At 42.5% G+C, this 24123-nt stretch overlaps 1 protein-coding gene across 2 annotated transcripts; it reads left to right on the top strand.

The window, feature by feature from the left end:
- Positions 1-8271: 8271 nt before the first annotated feature.
- LOC124041403 (kinase non-catalytic C-lobe domain-containing protein 1-like) lies at positions 8272-24105 on the top strand. Of its 2 annotated transcripts, XM_046358928.1 has the most exons (15): positions 8272-8412; positions 9227-9349; positions 11445-11643; positions 13991-14049; positions 17997-18143; positions 20204-20321; positions 20427-21208; positions 21472-21586; positions 21856-21927; positions 22145-22206; positions 22368-22526; positions 22818-22895; positions 23032-23119; positions 23245-23434; positions 23622-24105. In XM_046358928.1, the coding sequence occupies exons 2-15, from the start codon at positions 9248-9250 to the stop codon at positions 24103-24105; spliced, it is 2655 nt and encodes an 884-aa protein (XP_046214884.1). In that variant the 5' UTR covers positions 8272-8412; positions 9227-9247. The 2 variants fall into 2 exon arrangements, with proteins under 2 accessions (XP_046214884.1, XP_046214883.1); XM_046358927.1 differs by lacking the exon at positions 8272-8412 and having other exon boundaries at positions 8490-9349; positions 9744-11643.
- The last annotated feature ends 18 nt before the right edge of the window (positions 24106-24123 follow it).

Genomic DNA, 24123 nt, shown 5'->3' on the forward strand with positions numbered 1-24123 from the left:
ACACAGGGCTAGCTGTACACAGAGCTGTACACAGGGCTGTACACAGGGCTAGCTGTACACAGAGCTGTACACAGAGCTGTACACAGGGCTGTACACAGGGCGAGCTGTATAGAGAGCAGAACGGCTGTTCATTCATGTTATCCTTGTTCACATAAACCAGATGTTTAATTTGTGGACTAGATTACTTGTACTAACTCACAGCACATATTTTCAAGGAGAGGAAATGGTGTTAGTTCTGGTCTGGATGCCACGATCATTCAACTGTTTTAATACTGTTCAGCTGATGGCCTGATGGCCTGTCTTTCCTTCAATGTTGAACTCTTCTTCTAGTTCAATAGATGTCTGTTTCAATACTCCAAAGCCTTACCTTTCCCACGGCCTATATAACAATCGTCTCAAAGGAGGGGGTGATGTGTTACACTAGGCGTTGATGGATCCAAACCCTCTCAGTTCAACCTGAACTTGGGGGTCAAAGTAATGAAGTAAATGTACATTTGTGTCCCGCTGCTTAGACATGTGACGTTTTGTAGGATATGTGTTAATTTGTGGATGTTTATCATCCATTTTGCATAGTATGTCCAATTTGTCTGATATGTTACGAATTCCATTTCATACAATATGTTGGAATGTCTTGCTTTCTCTACCATCTCTCCTAATACTGCTCGATCTCACTCATCACGTTGTATCATGACGGTACCATTTCTGTTTACGTACTCTGTCCACGAGAGGTTAGGGGAAGGATTAGCTAACTTATGTAGTTGCATACTCGTGCTAAAATACTAAAGTTGTCAGTGATGTGATTTGAACACTCAACCTTTCGGGTCGCTAGACGCTTGCATTATATGCCCACTCGACCTACTCTGCCAGTTTTCCTCCTTTTTGCTTCTGCCTTGAGTAACGTGTCTTATGTAACTATACCAAACGTCAAATGTCATACTAATTTGACAGACCCAAATGTAAGTTTTAGTTGGAGCGGCCAGGCTGCTCAGTTACAGTATGCATCATCTTTGGCTTGTCCACACTGGGGACTTTGACACCTCAGAACTGCTTGTCTGCTGGTTGTCACAATCCCCTCAGGGCGGATGACTGTCTGGATGCTTGATCGACCTCATGCCACTGTTGTATAACAGTACTGTCCAGATGGCCCAGGTCAACCCGACTGGCCACATGCATGCATTCCCATGTTTTACCCTGTGTCTATTAGAGGTCAAACGATTATGATTCTTCAACGCCGATAACAATATCGATTATTGGAGGACCAAAGAAAGCCGGTACCGATTTAATCGCCCAATTTTAATATATTTGTAATAATGACAACTACACCAATACTGAATGAACAATGAACCCTTTTTATTTTAAATTAAAATAATACATAAATGAAATCTATTTAGTCTCAAATAAATAATGAAACATGTTCAATTTGGTTTAAATAATGGAATAACAGTGTTGGAGAAGAAAGTAAAAGTGCATTATGTGCCATGCAAAAAAACTAACGTTTAAGGTCCTTTAAAAAAAAAAAATTTTTTTACCTTTATTTAACCAGGCAAGTTAAGTTAAGAACACATTCTTATTTTCAATGATGGCCTGGGAACAGTGGGTTAACTGCCTGTTCAGGGGCAGAACGACAGATTTGTACCTTGTCAGCTCGGGGGGTTTGAACTCGCAACCTTTCTGTTACTAGTCCAACGCTCTAACCACTAGGCAATGCTGCCGTCCTTGCTCAGAACATGAAAACATATGGTGGTTAAATATTCCCAGTTAAGAAGTTTTAGGTTGTAGTTATTGTAGAAATTATGACGCGTCAACTATTTCTCTCTATACCATTTGTATTTCATTCACCTTTGACTATTGGATGTTCTTATAGGCACTTTAGTATTGCCAGCCTAATCTCGGGAGTTGATAGGCTTGGAGTCATAAACAGCGCTGTGCTTCAAGCACTGCAAAGAGCTGCTCGCAAACGCAGTTAAGTGCTGTTTGAATGAATGCTTACGAGCCTGCTGCTGCCTAACACCGCTCTGTCAGACTGCTCTATCAAATATCAAATCATGTACTTAATTATAATAAACACACAGAAATACGGGCCTTTGGTCATTAATATGGTCAAATCCGGGACCTAGTCAGTTTTACAATTCAGGGCAATATTTAAAATATGTGTGAGACGTAGTCTAGGTGTTTCTATACTGTATGTTGTAAGAGATGGGTGCTGAAAGTTTGGTAAAAATAGGATATAAATGTCAAATAAATTCCACCACTTCTGTAGAATCACCCATACACACTGAGTATAAAAATATTAAGAACACATGTTATTCCCATGACATAGACTGACCAGGTGAAAGCTAAGATCCCTTAATGATGTCACTTGTTAAATCCACTTCAATCAGTGTAGATGAAGGGGAGGAGACAGGTTAAAGAAGTATGTTTAAGCCTTTAGACATTTGAGACATGGATTGTGTATGTGTGCCATTCAGAGGGTGGCAAGACAAAATATTTTTAAGTGCCTTTGTTGAACGGGTTACGGTAGTAGGTGCCAGGTGCACTGGTTTAAGTGTGTCAAGAACTGCAATGCTGCTGGGTTTTTCCACACTCCAACTGTTTCCCGTGTGTACCACGAATGGTCCACCAACCAAAGAACATCCAGCCAACATGACACAACTGTGGGAGGCAATAGGAGTCAACATAGGCCAGAATCCCTGTGGAACGCTTTTGACACCTTGTGTTGTCCATGCCCCAGTGAATTGAGGATGCAACTCTATATTAGAAAGGTGTTCCTAATGTTTGGTAGACTCATTGTATGACTGGTTATGATATCAGGTCGGTCACCTTAGTGTTATCAGATGACAGCAGCTGCCATTGTGGAGCGCACGCCTGCCAAATAAGGGCTCATTTGTATACTGTGGATGCGTCTCCCAAAGGGAAGCAGAGCAGTTGACGCATTACCTGGGTTCGCAGCCGTAATTCGGTTGTCATTAGTTACGACAACAACAAAGTCAAAATATGGATATATTGAGGTATTCCTTAAAGAGGTGGGGTTTCACCCGGGAAGGTGGTGATTGACTGCTGTCCTGAATTAATTCAAACAAAAACATGTATTTATTTATTTAAGGTTATGGTTAGACATAAGGTTAGCAGGGTGGTTAGGGTTAGATCTAAAATCAGATTTTAAGAAAATAAATAGTAGAAATAGGAGGCGTTTAAACATAATTATGATTTTGTGGCTGTGGTAACTAGTGAGGACCCCATATTCCCTGAGGAAATATTTTGTGAATATGAGACTGCGTTTTTCTGCCATGGGGGTGCCAGCTAGGCTAAAATATGAATTACCCAGATAGTATAATGCTATAGCCATTGTGTGGATGTGTTTGTTCCCCATTAATTATCTGGCAAAAGTGTTGCCCCAATATCTCAACACCACAAAGTGCTGAACAGTCAGCAAATGAATAGTTTTGTTTCAAAACGCCGTATATACACATTTTTCACATTTGTGTTATTTCATCTGAAATCATTGCTTCTGGGTACCTTCATGTGTGTGTAAAACCTACACTCGATCCCTCCGATGAACCTACAGGAACGGGCCACCGCCTCAAGAACGACAGGGTGTTGTCCAGGATCCGCCAAGGTTCTTTTCGCTCTGGGAAACTCAATGGAGTTGTCAACCGTGATGGCAGATCATGGAACGGGCAGTCCTTCCCGGGAGGAAGAGCAGCTCCGTCTTGATCCAAATTCAGTCAGGTTTGATCCGTCATCCACACTGATATGTCTGCCAGACATGCAGAGATCCGATTCTAAAGCCACCTGGTCATCAGAAGGGGAAAGGAGAAGATTAATTGTGCTGCCGTCTGCATAGCAATGATAGAACCATGTGATCCTTATGACAGAGCCAAGTGACTTGGTGCATCTCGAGAATAGGAGAGGGCCTAGAACAGAGCCCTGGGGGACACCAGTGGTGGCGTGGTGAGGAGACTGTTCTCGCCACGCCACCTGGTGTCCCCAGGTCTGTTCTAGGCCCTCTCCTATTCTCGCTATACACCAAGTCACTTGGCTCTGTCATAACCTCACATGGTCTCTCCTATCATTGGCAGACGACACACAATTAATCTTCTCCTTTCCCCCTTCTGAGACCAGGTGGCGAGGATCGCATCTCTGCATTCTGGCAGCATATCTAGAAGGATGAGGAGCAGAGGACCTCAAGTTGAACTTTAGCGGTGCGGAGTGCCTCTTGATCCAGAGAAGACTGCAGTCTCCAGTTGAATGACTCAGTCTTGAAACCCATTGATTTCCTCAAGAAGGTCATTCTGAAGAACCTTGGCGTGTTTGATAGATAAGATGTTTGGTAGACTCATTGTATGACTGGTTATGATATCAGGTGGGTCACCTTAGTGTTATCAGATGACAGCAGCTGCCATTGTGGACGACCCTGCCAAATAAGGGCTCATTTGTAATACAGGGATGTCATCTCCCAAAGGGATTAGCAGAGCAGTTGACTGTTACCTGGGTTCCCAGCCTGTTGCCATTAAACCCCTACAACTCATCCAGAAGCCAAAATATGTGTTCATTCCCAAGTTCTCTCACGTCACACATGTATTTATTTATTTAAGGTTATGGTTAGACATAAGGTTAGCAGGGTGGTTCCAGGGTTAGATCTAAAATCAGATTTTAAGAAAATAAATAGTAGAAATAGGAGGCACCTAAACATAATTATGATTTTGTGCCTGTAACTAGTGAGGACACCCATATTCTGAGGAAATATTTTGTCCCTACCACTGATGAGACTGCGTTTTTCTGCTCAGTCAAAACTATGCTAAAATCTGGCTTACCCAGATAACAAAATGCTATAGCAATTGTGTGGATGTGTTTGTTCCCCAATAATTATCTGGCACCTAACCCCACCTCTTTAAAATGTTGGATAAAGTAATATCTCAACACCACAAAGTGCTGAAAAGTTTAGATGCAAATGAATAGTTTTGTTCCAAAACTGGATGTCATAACATTTTTCACATTTGTGTTTTTTCATCTGAAATCATTGCTTCTGGGTACCTTCATGTATGTGTAAAATGTAAAATATTTCAGATTGTTCATTCATAGATTCTCGATGTGTATTAAAAAGTGTTTTGTTACATAAAGCTATATATCAATTGTCTAGCTGGAATGGAATGCTCGTATCCAGACTGTGATATGTGCTTGTCTCACCTAGCAATCCTAATCCTAAAATGAATGCACTCTGAATAAGACTTTCTGCTAAATGACTAAAATGTCAAATGTAAATATTTTACATACAGATCTCATATTACTTTATTAATTTAAAAAAATAATACATGTCACGTGTACAATTCCTTATAAAAAAATGTAGTTATTTGTCACATTTGACTTTGTAAAACCTAGCAGCACTGCTTATTTCTCTGAGAGTGAGGCGGATATATAACGTTTTGCAACAAAACTTTGATTTGTCTCTCTGAAATGAAACCATCAAGTGATAGATTTCAAACAAATACATTACACAAATACACTATCATTGAACAATCTCATACCATTAAAAAAACATCTATTTCATAAGTTCTTCAAACAATAAAAGCTCATTTACCAACATTTCTGAAAATGGATATATAGCGTTTTGGAAAGAAACCCTTCGAATCTAATAGTCTTTACCCCTGTCCAGCCAGGGTAGACCTCTACATCACTGCCGAGCAGCCGCAGGGCGCTGCCAACATAATAGCAATCTCATTCCCTGCCACCCGCCCTGCCACATCCATCTCGGCAGGCACCCAAACAGGCTCGACTTCAACCCGCTAGAACAGGCATGGGATTTTGCTCAAATGGACTTTGTAATGATGTTGGCAATCATGTTCTGCAAATGGCATTGTACATCTACAATGTATGCCAGGCAGATCGGTGACCACCTCAATGGATTGGGCAGCAATGCACCACTGGTTAGATATGGGGGACGAATCATGGCACGCTTTATCATATCAGCTGGTGGCTGATATATGAGAGAGCTTCACCCCGAGCTGGGTAGTGGCACCGTGAGACTAGAATAAGATTAACGAACCCACACAACCAGGCTCAAAACTTCCTTAGAGCAATGACCCATATTTTTAAAAGGCAGTGTTCTAAAGGACAATTAGACAATTACTGGGGGGGGGGGGTCCAAAATAGGGGAGGGTTGTGTACTGTTGTTTTTTCTTATTTGGGGAGGCTTGTGTGTGTTTTGTTGGGCACAGGGGGGGGGGGGTAGTGTGTTTTCTCCCTGGTTTACATTCACAGTTTTTCAGGTTTTACTAAATCATTTCTTCTATCCTGGTCAAATTTCCTAATCTGCTTGCATGCGTCTCCACCTTTCACACTTTTCCGTGCGCTTACTATACCACAAGTCAATATAGTCCACCAGTCTGTCTATCCTGCCCTCTAGCCACCATTCATAGTTGCAATAGTGGTAGGTGGATTGTTTGTCCCGCGGCTATGTACCACACATGAAATCATTCAAAGCTGAACCAAAATGTTCCTATCTAAATCCACAAGAACAAAGAGGAATAGCTGATAGGCAGGTGCATCATTGCGCATGGATCTCCGATCTAAGTGAGAATATTTGTCATTTAACTTTTCAAATGTATTACCTTATGTGCGGCATAAACACGACCAGTCACAATGTTTCTCCTGTATGCCACATGCACACGTTCGTCCACTCTGCTCTAATATAATTCCAGCATCCAAACAGTGCACTTGCCACTTAATGAACGTAAAGTGACATTTGTTACAAAACACCAAAATGTTGAATGACATTCGGAGACTGTCAAGCCAGGCCTTCCATACTGAGTAGGGAGGGATGTGTTTTCTGTCTGTCGAGATTGACATAGCCCTTGTCTATTTGATTCTGGTGTTGAAAACGCAAACCATGATGTTGAAGTTCCCAAAGTCAGTCATTTGGTATGCAGTTATGCTTTGCTTTAGGCTGTGTTGGTGCATTGGCACAGAAAACTGTTGGTTGATGGAGAGAGTGGGAGAAAGAGAGAGATCCTCAATCAGATGTTCAGAATATCAGTGCATAAGTCACCAGTGCAGGTGTGATTTTGCCCTTGGTAATACTTGAGTGACACTTGCAATTCATGTCACGAGGAGTGCAACAATATGTGTAGGACAGGCTTTGCAGCAAACGTCCCCGTGACTCATGTCACGAATTGCTTTGATGCAGAGGCACCGTGGAGCGAACAGTAGCGTTGGTGCGTGGGTAAAATCACTGGGGAAGCCAAGCCAGAAAAAAAAACACATTACAATCTGTGTTGTGATAATTGAGTTGTTTGCTCTATACCCTGTTAGTTCATATAGTTTCCCACTGTGATCTATAGGCCTAAAGGCCGAGACAATAAGACGACACGATAGCAGAATAAATTCAACCACACATTTGTTTCATCACAAAACCCGGAGAGCCACATCTGTCCGGTGAAGTCCACAAAGCAAATTGTATGTAGCAAACAGTTACATGACCTTCAACATGGTCCAGCAAGTTAATGTTTACGAAATTTTCGGACTACTAAACAACAATTGATTTAGAACCCCGGTGTTACCGCAAGTCGCAAATAAAACACGAGCTAGCATCACTTTTCCAGGACCGTTTCAACTTCAACATTATCAAATCACCTATGCTTAGTCCAGTGACAACTAAGACTCCAAAAACAAATCAGTCCAATCAACGTGAGCTAAATATGATGTGTCTGTCCATGGCACTGATTTATATGTGTGTGTGTGTGTGTGTGTGTGTGTGTGTGTGTGTGTGTGTGTGTGTGTGTGTGTGTGTGTGCGTGCATGCGTAAGGAGAAAAAAACATGTTGACTCACCCTACTTGCAGAGAAACAATGCCCTCCTCCTCTCCTTCATTTTGCAAAAACAGTCTGTGACTTTCATACAGTCCTAGGCTACCTGGCTAAAATGCTTGCTTGGTAAGTCGCTCTGGATAAGAGCGTCTGCTAAATGACTTAAATGTAAATGTAAATGGTAGCCTAACTTCCTTTCATGGGTAAAGATGCGCCAGGCCAGCTAGTTAACATTAGCCTATTACATATAGCTACATATTGAACTTTCATCCTCCTCAGACCAGGGGCACAATGTATGAATTTATGGTTGGATCAGAATAACCATTGGCCAGTAAGGAGGATGAAGAATTATGTCCCAATCCCTATCTTCATACATGGCTTATTTGGGAAAGGGGCAATTTGTGCTAGCTAGCCACCGGAGGACAAAAACACAAGATGCAATAGTTCAAGTTTTTTCTGTAAATTACCATTTGCCTTTGATGTGATTGGCGTGAAGCTAAATCCAAACTTGCTTCCCTTGACACTTTTTTGTGTGTACCAGGACCATTCACAGTTGAGTTCACTCAACAGCTGTTTGGCTGTTGCTGTATATGTGCATATGTTTATGAAGGTAGGCCAATCGCTTGTGTTCAATGCACAAGAATGTCATACTATTTTTGACCAGACAGCGTCAGCGAGATGGGCTACACATACAGAGGGCCGTCGTTTCGCTCGCTCGATAGCTTTCTCCTGTGATATACAATTCAGCCTCTTGAGAATTGAAGGGAAAGTATGAAACACAGAGAGACGAAAGATACATTATAAAAATCTTTAAAATTTTTCAATTTTTGGGGGAGGAAGCCTAGCTTCTCTTGGCAACCATGAATACACGCCACTGCGGAGCGAATCTTGTATGTAGGGCAGCGCAGGCAACGCCTCTTCAAAACAAATTGTATATAGGCTGTAGTGTAGTGTATAGTGTAGCCCTTGCTGGGAGGACTTGAGAACTGCAGTACATGATCGCAATGTCAGTTGTTTCTGTGGAAGTGCGGCAGTTGTTGCCATGACAGCATGTAGTTGGTGAAACTCCCCTGTTTGCCATCAATTATTAGCAATGTGCTACACATTCAAACGCATTGCTCTGGTCGTTTTTCAGCTGTCTTTCGCCTGTTTTGGAATTAAAAGAACCGCAGTGACAGTGAACGTTTTGTGGAACGCCGCATCGCGTTGCAACTTGCTGGTAGAACGGGGAACATTTTGAAAAAGTAGCCGGCGCTGTCCGTGTTCGGAAAACCTATTCATGTAACGTTAATCTTTCATTCACGTAATCTTTCCTGACCTGCTACACTGTTACCAGGACAGTAAGCGAAAGGGGGAAAGCTTTACAGTAGGGTTAAGGCTATGGGAGTGACACTGCACTCACCCAATTCTACAAACATCCACAGTCTTGATTAAAACGAAATACAATGGGGACGTCTGGAACTGATGCAGTCGCATTCTCAGGGGAGGAGGAAGAAGAGGAGGAATACTATGAAGTTGAGCATCTGCCTCCACTCCTTGAAGATGAGGTGAGAGTAAACATTTATGTTTAGCCTACATTATTATCATCGTAATTATTATTGTTCTCTCAATGGCATGTGTTATGTCGATATTGTGGACTGAGGTCCCCAGGGGACTGACTTTATTGGCTGTGACATATGCACTTGTGTTATTCACTTGTGCACCTGGAACCAAGAAGGGTTCTACTATTGGGACAGCCGAAGAACCCATTTGGTACCTTTTTTTTTAATTTTTTAAGAGTGTATAGGCTAACCTATGCTCTTGACCGAGTGATTGAATGATTAAAGAAGACATGCTGTTTTCTAAGGTCTAATTTAATCAACAACATGCTCCCTCTCTCCTCTCCTCTCTCTCTCTCTCTCTCTCTCTCTCTCTCTCTCTCTCTCTCTCTCTCTCTCTCAGGACAACAAGATGAGATTAATGTGTCTGTGGCCTTTCCTTATAACTCTCATGGTGATCAGGGACCATATTAATTGTACTCTGGGATGTACAATAATATCCACCATTGATCTGCATGACTAGCTTACTGTACAGATGTATTGACCCCTGCTGCGTCCTCTCTTGGCTTTATGTGGATAATACAGGCATTCATTAAAACACTACCCCATAAACTTAGTTTGAGTGTTTTAAAGTTCCAATGTTAAACAATGTACAGTGGGCAATATGATTCAGTGCAGAACGGTTATTCACAGTTATTCACTCCAGACGTGTTGAGCTGCAGGTACCTTTGCAAGTATGGAGACTCCAGAGACACCGCAGGGTAATCATGAGTGGAGGGCGGTATGTGCGAGGTCAGCCTGACAGATGCATTCAGCTGTAGCCTTCACACAAGGGGAACAAGTGTAAACTTAATCACATTTTACCTTTGAATACTAAGGGGTTCGTTAAACCACTAACAGCTCACCATGATTTCCCTCAATGACTTAGTCACCCACTTAGTAGCCCACCCAGTCCATCGCTACCTCACTCTTCTTTTCGTTCCTCGATCTTATTCGAGGTCCGTCTCTAAACCTTTGAGGTGTTCCACCAGTGTATAGTTGGTCTTATTAGAGCTCATGGAGTGAAGAGGGAAAGTTATGTAGGCCGGCATATTTAACTTGAGGAGGGAGAGACTCAATGTTTCTCTGCACTGTTCTCAAGGGCAACAGTCTATTTATAGGCTTACTGTATGCTGCTGCTTAGTGACATCTTTCTGCCCTATTATTGTGCCATAGTCTACAGAATTATGGGTGTGCTTTATTCACCTTCTGCAACAGAAAATATATATTTTGTAACAAACAATCATTTCTTAGATCTCTCTCAGATCAACTGAAGAAGGAGGATATTGTGTATTCACTCCAGTTCCATTTTTTTTTAAATTTTAAATGTATATCAAAGACACAAAACCAGGGCCTGCAAAGTATCTGAGTAGGAGTGCTGATCTAGGATCAGGTTCCCCCTTGTCCATGTAATCTCATTCATTATGGTCTAAAAGACTCGACTGATCCTAGATCAGCACTCCGTCTCTGAAATGCTTTGTGTATACAGACCCAGATGTTTTACAGAGAAAATAGTCATGGAACGTTCGTGAGGACGGGACATCCTAGTGGTGAAGCTCATCATTCAACTTGACTCCCATTATGAAACAAATGGCAACGACTGAAATGCCCATGTCCCATGAGACTAGGCTTTTGTGAAAAGCCCGTGGTCTGTTACACTGTTCAGTCACATGCATAGAATGGAAATGCAGAGTATTGGACACCACGTCACAATGGAGCCGCTCTATCGCGGTACTAGCAAAGACTTCCTTTTGTGCTCATGTGCCAAGCCAACAAAACATCCCGTCTTCTTCACACGATGAAAATGTCGAACATGCCATGAGATGTTTTCTATTTATGGATGCAATTAGTCTTCTTCCTAACACCAAATGTGCCCACTTGGCTTTCCACTGTTTGCAGCATGACATACAAGGATGTAGGTGTAAGTGTGTTTATTGCTGCAGGACACTTACTGTATTACTTTTGTGTGTGCGTGTGTGTTACTCCTGTGTGTGTTCGTGTGTGTATGTCTGCGTGTGAGCACATGCATGCTTGCATCGATGCCTGCCTGTGTGTGTCCCCACAGGAGAACGTGTCCCTGGCGGATATCCTGTCGTTGCGGGACATCTGTCTGACGGAGCAGGAGGTGTGGGCGGTGTGTGTGGAGTGTGTCCTGGCCTTGCAGAGTATCGCCTCATCACCCCTGTTCCACACCCTGTGCATCACGCCCGACACCCTGGCCTTTAACGCCCATGGCAACGTGTGCTTCATGGAGCAGCTCAGTGGTGAGTCAACACAGCTCAACACAACCCGGCACAGCTCAACACGGCCCTCTCTACATCACAGTCGATGCGGTCTCCCTGTCTATTCAGGGTCACATTCTTTAGGGCACATACAAACGTTTAAAATGTTTTGCAACGGGAAACTAAAATGAGTGTGTCCTATTGGACAAGTCCAGGCAGTCCCTCCCTGTTTCAGTTAATGTTCTACCATTTGGTGCCTAATGAACATCACCCAGGTCTATTAGTTATTCAGGGCATTGTCTGGTGTTTCGTCTCATACAGTACATCTGTTTGTCAGTGCTGTCTGCTATTGTAAAAGGCAGAGGCAGCACTCTCTCCACTGATCGATCAATCTGATCTGATCTACCATGGTATCCTGAGGTCATAGATCAATATGTCCTTCCTATGGGAAGTCAAAGGGTCATGAAGCTCAGGGCCCGTATTCAAGTCCCCCCTTCTATTCATTATGATTTGAACGTTCAAACTGATCCTAGATCAGTACTCATACTCTGAGATGCTTTATGAATGGGTCCCTAGACTCTCCTCCCCATGAAAAGTTTGTTTCCAAACCCAATCATATTCTCTTTTGGTCAGCAGTATCTGTCTCAAATGAAAATTGCACCTTTACCCAAAATGATTGAAATGTAAAATGGCTGCATTTGCAAAAGAGGGCTGTTTCTTAATTTAAAAATGCTGAGCCTATGTGCGATTATATCTGTGTGATGTGATGTTGCAGTCGTCTGCAGTGCCTGGTCTCATTTGGATGGAGAGTGTTGGTGAAACTGAGTCACATCTTTCATGTTCAGGATACTCTGCCGATTTCTCACTATTGCTTGTCCCTCAGACATTGTGATAAATCCTCTCTGCCAACTGACTAGCTTCTTCTCCTCTCAACAAACCTCAATCATCTGTCTTTTACCCCAAACAGGGTTACGTCACCACTTGTCACACTCACCTGTGTTGTCCCTTTCACACAATCGTACACAGGCAAGGCACACAAACACACAAGTATGCATGGACGCACAGACATACATGCGCACCGGATTCTCTCTCTCTCTCTCACACACACACACACACACACACACACACACACACACACACACACACACACACACACACACACACACACACACACACACACACACACACACACACACACACACACACACACACACACACACACACACACACACACACACACACACAAACCCATGCACACACATAACCATTCTGGGATAACCTCCCATTTTCCCCATGGCAACATCAGTAATTGATAAGCATTGATGAGCTCAACAGTGTCCACATTGCCAAGGGGATTGTTGCCACGGTAACAGACATTCTGGCGGTCAGCTGCCTATCGGTGCCTTTGACTCACCCTGGATTCACATTAGAATCTATTGCTGATCAGTAATTGGGTTGATTTGTTTTAACCACAATGGAACCCCAGCCAGCACTCATATGCCAATACTACTTTTATTCCCTGCATTAGGTTTAATTGAGTTTAGGAGCTTTTTCTTGAATACTGATGCATGTGTGAGATCATCACGTGTCCCCTCGGGATTGAGCCTACAGAGTGACCTTATGTGGCCAGTTAATGACCAGCATGCAGCAGTGTTATAACTCATGGGGCAGTATCCATTCAAAATCATTGGTAGAAAATGGCGTTATACCTTTGTGACACATCGACCACATTGTAATACATATTCATATAAGCTCTCTCCAGTCCCATCTGGGAGAATATGGGAGCCTTAATCTAGATAGTTTTTCTCAATCATAGTGTTAGGGAACACATTCCTTCACTCACTGAGTTCACTGCAGTCTCCTTCCTATGTGTTTGCCCCTCCTGTCATATCCTAGAGCCAGCTTACCTATGATCTCTACCCAATAGTGCTCACTTCTCCTTGGCCGTTCGTTCTGACCCTCTGGAGTGTCTGGCCTCCTCCTAGCTGGGAGCCCGTCATAACTCTAGGAGTCAGAGACAGCCCCAAATCTAGGCCTGACCTACTTAACTGCCTCTAACTGTGGTTAGAGGAGGCTGAAGGCGGGCGGCTTTATCCCTGCTTCCACCCCAGCACAAATACTGGCCTACTTAAGACTGAAGATGCTCCGCAGCGCAACACCAAGGCTCTGATCGGGAGATAGCTGCAGTCCCATTTGTGTGGGATTGTCTCTGAGCTCATGAATGATGTACAGTATGAGTGGGTAGTTTCATTGGCTTAGCACCTGGTTTTATAATAGGCCCCATATTGTCAATATGGACTGATAGCACCACTACATGTAGTAAAACATTTGTTACACATTTTAACACTGTATTGTTGTGTGCTTGTACTCTTGTACACGTGTCTTGCAGATGACCCCGAGGGCTCGTTTATACCTCCAGAGTTTGACAAGACTGGCAGTACCTTTGAGGTAAGGGGGTTCTTTCACTGCGAATGGCTACTTCACGGCATGTTTTGTGTCTCGCTGTAGGCAGATGTTACAATGCATTCTTGACATTGAGGGTTGAGAACAAGTGAGAAAACAACAGTTGAGGTGCCTTTCATTTACCAGGCCTTTTTGGAGTGTTTTCTTATAGTCGTGTAAGTGGGTTTTGGCGTTGGGAAAAAGACTTTCACTCGGAAATATGTCCGCTAGAAAGGAAGTGATGAGATGGCTTCTCAAGACATTCTCGTCCATTTATTGTCATTACTGGACATAATAAAATGCACAATACGGCAACAGCCTTTCAGTGTTGTAGTTTGTTTGATGAACACTGTGTCCACCATACTTCATTTACTAGAAATCAATATTACATAGACGCTATTTCAGAACAAGCATGGTGGAAATCAAAGGAATCTAAAAAAGTCTTCATGTATAGCAGCAAATACAGAGGATAACAATATGTCTCACTAAGAAAGGATTTCACTCTCTCTCACCACATCTATCTTTCTGTCTGATTCACTTATTCTCTCTCTCTCTCTCTCCCTCCCCCCCTTCGGGTTGTGTAGCGCCATGAATTTATTTCCTATCTCGACTACATTTTATCAGTTGCTCAATTTCAGGTTTAATGTGCGTGTCTATGGTTGTCTAATGTATCTAGTCTTCCAATATCTTCCAATGTGTGTTAAGTGCGCCAAGTGGAGCGGCTGGGGCCGTAGAAATAGAATTATTTCTAGTAATTATATTTCTATGGCTGGGACCTGCTTGCGCACCCAACGGGAACTAGACATGACCTTTTCAGCAGCTGGTGGATTTAACATGCTCCTGACGTGTTTGTGTGATCTGGAGCTTCTACCTTTCCCATATCCACCACATAAGTATGGTATAAGTATGGGTTACATTCCTTTGAATTGTTTGCAATACAGTGCGGATCTTGTCTGAGATTCGACCTAAAAAAAAAAAACACCTGGTTCAGATTCATTCAAGAGCCAACATGTCAACCATAATTGCAACAGAGCGCACAATTCCCCCAAGTAAAGCACAAGAGAAGATTGTCAAATATCTGCAAGTTACAATAATAGTTCACTGGAGTAAAAGTGTCTGGCTTTTCAGCTCTCAGTCTCTTGAGTCTTACAAAGAGACAGGCTCCTCATGAAATTCCCACGTACTATGTGCTGTAGTTTAATCTCCACTGACTCCTGGTATTGCAGCCAATGATCTGACGAGTTCCAAGGCAAATATGTTAGAGATCATGATGCGTTCGTTAAATGAGGCCCCAGAATGCATTGCCTGCCAGGCATAATGGCTCGATTACAATGAACAGGCAGAACTTAAAGCACTTGTTCAGGTTACCGCTGGATTTCTTAAAACACTACTAACGGGAGATGACATGCGCCTGCGGGCTAAATTGAGCTTGGTTGTAACAACAAAACCAATAAGGATAAACCAGCAGATCAGTTGATCTCTTGTTCTTACCATGCCAAGTGATTATGATACCAGACAGCTGGTCTAGATTCCCTAATCCCGCTCCCAATTAAATATCGACCTATCAGGAGCATCGAAAACCACAAGGCTGTTGAACGTTAAAAAAAAAAATACTTATTAGAGTATAAGATATAGAAGTAGTAGGCCTATATTTCATTCAAACGTTTTTCTTTAAATGGCAAAATAATACGTGCCATTTTAAATAACTTCAGTTTAAGTTGAATTTATTTCCACCAGTGAAAACAAGTGATAAACCGATAAATACAGATACAAACAATGAATAATTGAAAACAGTGTGCAGGTGTGGTTGAAAGCCCATGGGATTATATGAAAACGACAAAATAAATATCTACAATACATAAGTACAAAAATAAAAAAGGTTTGTTCAAACAGATGACAAAACCTACTAATTATAAATGTGTAACACTAATTGTAAATGAATGAATTCATTGATCAGTAATCATTTGTTTAAATGTATGTGTGTTCATGTGAGAGTTAGGCTATATTGAGGAGATTACTGAGTCGGATCATCAGGCTGACCACCAGTCTTCGCTTGAAGTTATTGAGCGATGGTGATATTTTGGCAATGTGAAGACAGGAATTCCAGAGTATGGTACCTCTGTATCTGACAGAGAATTAACTATGAGGTGTGGCAGTGGGGAGGGAGAAGGTTATCTCAGTGTCTTGTGTTATATAGATGGATTTCAGAATTAACCTGGAAGAATCCATTCAAAGGTTTAGGTAAACTGTCCGGGCGGCATTTGCGGTATGAGTATAATTGGCGTACATTGTTGTAAATAGACAAGATATTGAGTTTCTTAAACAAAAGGTGCAGATGGTGCCAGGTAATTAGAGGAGGTGGCTAGGCAAGCAAATGTATTTTGTATGATGAGTCATTTGTGTAGGTAGGAGGCATATGTACTGGCCCAGACAATATTACAGTAAATGAGATGTGGGTAAATGAAGCTCTAGTATAGATAGGAAGCAAGCCTGAGGAACCAAACCACTTATCTATCTGATGATACCAACATATTTCATCACTTTGCTGCAGACAAATTGAATATGATCTTTCCAGGATACCTTTTCATCAATTACAACTCAGAGGAATCTAATTGATGTGACTGGTTCCATTTAGTTCCCATTAATTGAGATTCTGGCTCTTTTTTAATTTTTTTCCAATTTTTTATTTTTGACCTATTCTTACTAGTGAATACAATAAAGTTGGATTGTTTTACATTCAAAGATCATTTGTCTGGAACCATTCAGAAAAGTTGGCCTGAGTTCATCAATTAGTGATTCCACATTTTTTGATCAAATCAAATTGGTATCATCAGCAAAGAGATTGGGAAGTACGGTAGAAGCAGCGAGGTCATTGACATTGATGAAGAGTAACATAGGTCCAGTTATCGAGCCATGTGTCACGCCACAGGATATCTCGGCCCTGGTAGATGCACAGCTGTTTGCATCAGCAAATGATTCTCTATCATAAACATAACTACATAACCAATTATATGTATAATCGTGAAAACCATAATAATACAATTCAGAAAGTAATTTTGGATGCATCCAAGAGTGTATTCATTGTTGTTAAGGGCTGTAAAGATTTTATCCACCAGTTGCAAAAGTGCCATATCTGTGATTTTCAAGTCTTTAGGAACAATACCAGTTCGCATAGATTTATCTATTTGACAATTACCACGGTATATCTTCCGTGGTAAATGAGGAAATGCTTTATTTCAGTTGTAAGGAATTGATTGTCAAATAGATAAATCGCCATTTAGTTTGCTCATAAAGTAGGAATAAATTGTTCCCACGATAAAACAACCGGAGGGCGAAATGGTCTTGATAAATGATGGCTGCAATCAAGACTAAAAGATCACCTCTACATCCACGTTAGGGAGCGGTAATGTTGGTTGCAATTTGAGATCAGCTCTGCGGGTTATTTTCGCCCGTATTGGTTGTTTTAACGAGAGATCAGCTGGCGATAATCTAGAAGCTTTCGACGGTTGCAATTGGCCCAATGGATCTGAAGGCGCTCATATGAGGGAGGAACATTGCCTTGGCCTGGCCTACTGCAGCTTTATTGACATCTTGATGGCCTGATGAATTACTTCCTCAAACAAAAGCATGCCAAATAGGCCTGGTTTCCACCAAGACCCCAAAGAGATGCCCAAAGGACTTCTACTGCCTGTACTAATAAACAGAGTTTGTCATGGGATACAGTAGTTATGTATTGCTTCTTTTTTAGTACATGAGCTGATAACATGAGGTAAATAACACATATTTGAGGTTTTAATTCCCATCTGGTTTAAAGTGAACATGTCCATACAGTGTAAACATGTCTAAGCAGTCTTATTGTTTTTTTTTTAAATGATAAACAATTGCAGTGTGGTGAATGTTATGGGTCAGTTTGAGGTCAGTTTGAGGTCAATGACGCTCTGAATCTTCTCCAGGGACATGTGTACTCTCTGGGCTCCACCCTCTCTGCCGCGTTGGACTTTGTCATTGAGCCAGAGCTGGAGGCAGAGCTGGGGGATGAGATTCAGAGACTGCTGGAGCAGATGCAGGAGGAGGGGCCAGAGGACAGGCCACTCCCCCAGGTAACTTCACCGTCATAGATGAACATTAATGGAGTGCTGTCTGTCTTTACACTCTTATTATACAAATTACGGAGTGGCTGCGATTCTGAATTCTCTTCCCGATAGCACAAAATCCAACATTTTTGTGCATGTCCGGGATTCTCTTCTTTACGCACAGTCTCTGATCTACTCATTTGGCTGCCCAGAGAACAGGCTACCAACAAACTACTCTGGCAAATTTCAGTGATCAATGGAGAATGGTGCTCATTTAATAACGTTCGATCAAAGCTGAATCGATGTCTGCAAGATCACAACATGATCGTATTCTACATAACATAACCAAATACAGTGTCTTCAGAAAGTAGTCGTACCCATTGACTTATTCCACATGTTGTTGTGTTACAGCCTGCATTCAAAATTGATTACATGTATTACTATTCTTACCCATCTACACTCTATACCCCGTAATGACAAAGTGGAAACATGTTTTCAGAAATGTTTGCAAATGTATTGAAAATGAAATGCATTTACATAAGTATTCACACCCCTGAGTCAATACTTTGTAGAAGCACCTTTGGCAAACAGATACAAGAGACATGACATACTGATATGCAACTGGATGTGCACAGACACTGAACATGAGCAGCACCGTGTGGAGGAGGAATGACAGTGCAATGTAGATAGGTAGTAAAGGATAAAGTAATCCTTCTCACCCCCCCCCCCCCTTAAAATATTTAGATGCACTATTGTAAAGTGGCTGTTCCACTGGATGTCATAAGGTGAATGCACCAATTTGTAAGTCGCTCTGGATAAGAGCGTCTGCTAAATTACTTAAATGTAAATGTAGTAATGGGAAGGTTGGCTATTTTTAACGACTCTGATCTTTTCGCCTCGTTCAGTCAAAAGAACAAATCTTTCGGCAAAATTTTGTTCACTTGAGTGAGCAACGCCCAGAGCACGCAGGACCCTCTACCGGTGAACGATGAACTGAAAACTCGAAAGATGATTCTACAAGCCTCTCGTTCACCATAGTGGGCTTATTGGAGCTGTCATTTGTGACTGCTTTAAACAATGTACATTTGTTGATGGCTTGGCATACAAAATCAATTATTTCTTGATACATTTGAAAGGAGATCTAGTTGTGGACGCAACCGGACTAAATTGTGAACGACTCTTGATGGAATGCATTGCTTGACCGCTGTGAGGCTGATAAGCACAATATTGCAGAATATTCATTCTCAAGTTTGAGTTTGTTGACCAGAGGCGGTGTATGTTTTGGTTCTATAAAGCTGTGTCCATCATAACATTCAATAATCAATTGAATTCCTTCTTGCACCATGCGATCAATTATTAGTTCTAAACATGCACATTTTCTTCTCTAAGTTGCCTGCTGCACGATCTATTGTCCTGCGCGCATATATGACAGAGAGTTATTGGTCGGAGCGGAGCACGTGTCTACATCCTCATGAGCCGGAGGAGTGTGTATCAATCGTGCTGTAGGACTTATTGGGTGCCAGCAGGTCAAACAAACGGCTAAAATTAACAAGTCACTCAGAGAGAGAAAAAACGAATCCTGACTCGAGTCAGTCAAAAATAGTTGTTCAAAAAGAACAAATCGTTCTCAAACTGCACATCACTACAGATGGGGAAACCAAAATGGAGGATGTTACAGTCGTGCTCTAAAAATACATAAAGCGAGTTGCACACTCTCTATAAGATCTCCCAGTAATTTATTGGGTAAACCGCCAACGTTTCGGCATCATTGTGCCTTCTTCAGGGTCACTAGTCATGCACGAAACAAGAATTCTGCCCAGGGGATAAAAATCAAATATGACGTTTACACCATTAACCGGATGTATTTTCTTTTGGGAAACAAATTAAATCTGTTTCAACACTGTGTCCTCAACAGTGAGTCATCAACAATGAAATGGCAAAACGTATTAAACCCCCTAAAGTTCATAGTTTTATATTTATACTAATATGTGAGAAACGTACCCTTTCTATAGAAACTTAAACTTACCTTTGCATCACAAAGTACTTTATGTCTATGCTAGCTGATATATTATGTGTCTTCCTCTCAGGACCTCCTCTCCCTTGCAGAGGAAAAACTAGTAGATACCTCTTCCACAGCCCTGTGCCGGAAACTCTCTTCTATAGGACGAAGAGTTCTGTCAATCGAATCCGTCGCAACATTTCAAGGTTTGCCTTTAGACACGGGATATGTCTGTGTATATCTATGTCAACGTGCATTTCCGTTGTAGTCCACTGTGGCCATAACCATACTACCTGTGTATCTATCCACAGATGGATGGCGTGGCTCTTGGGAGGCTCGATGGCAGCAGCCCAAACCCAACTGGCAGCTCCACAAGAGCATCGACTCTGAGGACAGTAGCTCCAAAAACCAGGGCATTGTCTCACATACCACGGCAGAGAACCCGGACTTAAACGACTCCAACGGCCTGCATCGGCATCACGTATGTGGAGCCTGGGACTCCACCCTTTGGGCCGACGGTATGGGGGATGTGGAAGAGAATGGATGTGTCAGAGGGGAGGACATGTTTGGTTCTCAGTTGGATAGCAGATCTCAGAATAGTTCTCCTGTACACAGGAGGGCTCAGGAGAGGGCTGGGAGGGTGAGGGGGGTTCTGAATCGTTCCTGCTCCGTTCCAGACTCCAATAATCCCCCCGCATTCCCGCCCGTGCCCCATGGGGATATCAGTGTCAATGTATCGGACCTCACGGAGATAGGAGCTGAGGAATGCATGGGGCACGGGTCTGTTTGGAGCACGAGAGGGGACCGAGAGAAGGCCCCTTATGAGTGCAATGACTCTGAGCAATGGGACTCAGCGAGAGACAGTGAGACATTAGAAGGGGAAAGAGATTCTACCCTGCCCATATGTGGTGCTGAAACAGATTCAGACAGTCAAAGTGGAACACGAGATGAAACCTCTTCGTCCCGCCCAGCTCAAGACCCGGACATGTTGGTCGACTCTGCTTGCAACATGACTTCAACCTCAAACCTTTACACTCCCAATAATCACATGACTAAAAGCATGCTGTGCCTCAATGAACAATCTCAGGATGAGGTGAGTTCAAGGATCCATGTCATGTACTGTACAATGTATGTAGATTTTACATGCCTTCGTTTCAGGAAAGTTCTCGTTCACAACTCTCCGGGACGGTTTGCCAGACCCAGATTAAGCCTATTCCTGAACTAAAAATCACTTTCAGTGGTGATTTTTCATTGAACATGTTTTTTTTGTCCAGGACTGGCTTAATCTGGGACTGGTAAACTGTCCAAGAGGGAAAGAAATGTTAACCATGTTAATTTTTATTGATTGTGACCTAGTGGATCTCTCTGAGGGATCTACTCACACGGAGTGGGCAGAGACTGTCTGTGAATGAGCTATGGGCCCTGTGTCATACCTGCCTCTCCACACTGCAGACCTACTTAGACTGCCCAGGTTGGACTCCTCACTTCTTCAGTTAAACAACCACTGATTCTCTGCTCTATGTAAATCAATTACATGATTTACTAAGCAGTAAGCATCCAATCCCTCACTTTGTCTGGTCTCTAAACCACTTTGCTGTTGATTATATTATTATGAGAAACGCCACTATGGCAGTGGCAATAAATCATTGAAAACTTTGTTTAGTTCGACATAGACTTTATGTCATTTATTAAAACGTATTAACCTCTTAGGCTTACTCTTCTTTATTTCCTTCCTGAAAGCATACCTGTGCCTGGATACAATGTACGTGGGTTGTGAGGGAGAAGTTCTCTTCTTGAAACCTAAAAACACAGGTATGGCTCTTTTTGCAGTACACGGTAGTCAGCAGTACTCTGTTTGGAATGATAAAGTTACTTTGCCACTTTCCATTTATTCTTTGCCTCTGTTTCTGTATTTATTTACAACTGTTGTGACTTCAAATATTCAAAAGTTATCCTGAGAAAAGTGTCTGATGGAACATTCTATGAAATGATGTCGCGTTCAATAATTCAACGTGAATTTTCCTCGTAGGATCCTGCGATGCGTTTTATCTGGCCCCTGAATTCCAGGAGCATGGAATCGTAACTGAAAAGGTTTGCCTCAACTTCTGACATTCATCTTTTAAAATAAAACCTTCTTCTCCATCAAGTAGATGCTTTTGATTACCGATGAAGTGGGGTGTCATCTGTCTGTCCGTCCATCCATCTTTATGTCTTTCTCTCGGTCCATTTGTCCGACTTCTGTCTGTTTTTAGGCCTGTGTTTATGGGGTGGCTGCCATCCTATGGGCCACGGCCAAGTTCAACCTGTCAGCCAATCAGAAGCTGGCTATGCCCAGGAAGTTGAAGATGCTGCTGCTGGAGATGGCCAAGAGGACGCCCATCGAAAGACCTTCCATTGTCGTAGCTAAAAAGGTAGTCATAGCTTCAGCTCGCAACCACTCTAGTGAAAGCACATTCATCTATTATTCTTTTGATCAATGTTTTAGTAGCATTAATTACATATGTAACAGCATTTTTAGACACAATAGACACAATGGTGACATAATATATTGTGAATGAATGAGCAAAGTTTCTTTACTGTTAAGTGTGTTGCAATTTGAAATACACTTTAAATTAAGTTTGATTTGATGAACAAATTCATTAATGAAGTATCTTAGGTGCTAAGGTATAAGATTTTAATTGATGATGTTTCTGCTGTTACAGAGCTGTCGGGATTATCTATCACGCCTAGGAACGAATGCTGAGATAGTGTGGACGAATCTGATCAACAGAGTCCACCCGGTACCACTCCACTGTACCACTGTAGCTACTGTTTGGCAGGGGTAGTGAGAAACATACTGCCCCTCAGAGTGAAAGGGAGGACACATTGCTATTCCATTATTGTCTGTCGAGGATAACTTCCTCCCTTACCTTTCAGCCACTCACAAAGGACATTGATGCAGAGGATCAGAATGGATTGGACAGTAGAGTAAACTCAAGTCAGGAATCAACACGTATCAAGAGTGGTACGATTAATTCATCTTTTCAGACATTATGTTCAAGCGATTTTGTTGACCTTGCATCTACATACAGATTTGTGATCATCAAATGGCATTGATGTTGTAACTGAGATTGTTGTAACTGTGTGTAGGGTTTGTGCCCATGGCCACTGAGAGCCGATTGGCTCCTGTACCTGGGCCTGTTCCCCATAGCTATCCAATTAACGGAGCCCCCCAGCTTCCAGAGGCCTTCACTTCCCTTGCCACACACTTTAACCCCATCGTCCTGACCAGGGAGGGGGACACTGAGGAAACTCCCCTTCCTGCTTCAGACATTGAGGAGTAAGCAGTATGCCTTCATTCAATGGAGATAAGAAATACCAGTCAAGGAATTATTTCACACACCACTGATGTTTTTGCAAGTTGGAGCTTATCATAGTTGCTTTATTGATTGTGGCAGAGATGTCATTGAATGTTAGCACTGATTTCAAGAATGCATTTTTAATTATCACATCATTTTGTGTTGCAGGGCTATAAGTGAAGTCACAAGAGGCAATGACATCGAGCCTGTGCAAGAGGCTAAGGACCGAGAAACCCCCTCACACCTTGGGGACCTACCCCTACCTCAGTCAGATAGAGACCTACAGGACAACGGACAGGACAGCCCTGCCAATCAAAGGAGCGTGGTCACACGCAACCTTTCCTCCACTGCCTCAAGCGGCAGGACATTGGTCAACTCTCCACCTCCCACCTCCCCCAAATTCAGCAACCAGAGGACTCCCGTTTCCGACCACCCACTCCCTCCTTCGACCACCCAATTGACTTCGTCTTCCTCTTGCCAATCGTCATCCTGCTCTCATCTGACTGGTGGTGGTATTTTCAACAACTTCCTATTGCATCAGGACCCTTTAACAGGACACTTAACCCTGGTGCCAGTGCAGATAACAGTCCCTGAGTCCCTCCATGGTCTGGAGCTCAATCTGCCCCTGACCTCAAGCTCCAGCTACCTCTAGGGTCAACCCACACATCCA

This window comes from Oncorhynchus gorbuscha, linkage group LG08 (assembly GCF_021184085.1).
Source record: "Oncorhynchus gorbuscha isolate QuinsamMale2020 ecotype Even-year linkage group LG08, OgorEven_v1.0, whole genome shotgun sequence".
Taxonomy (NCBI): Eukaryota; Metazoa; Chordata; class Actinopteri; order Salmoniformes; family Salmonidae; genus Oncorhynchus; species Oncorhynchus gorbuscha.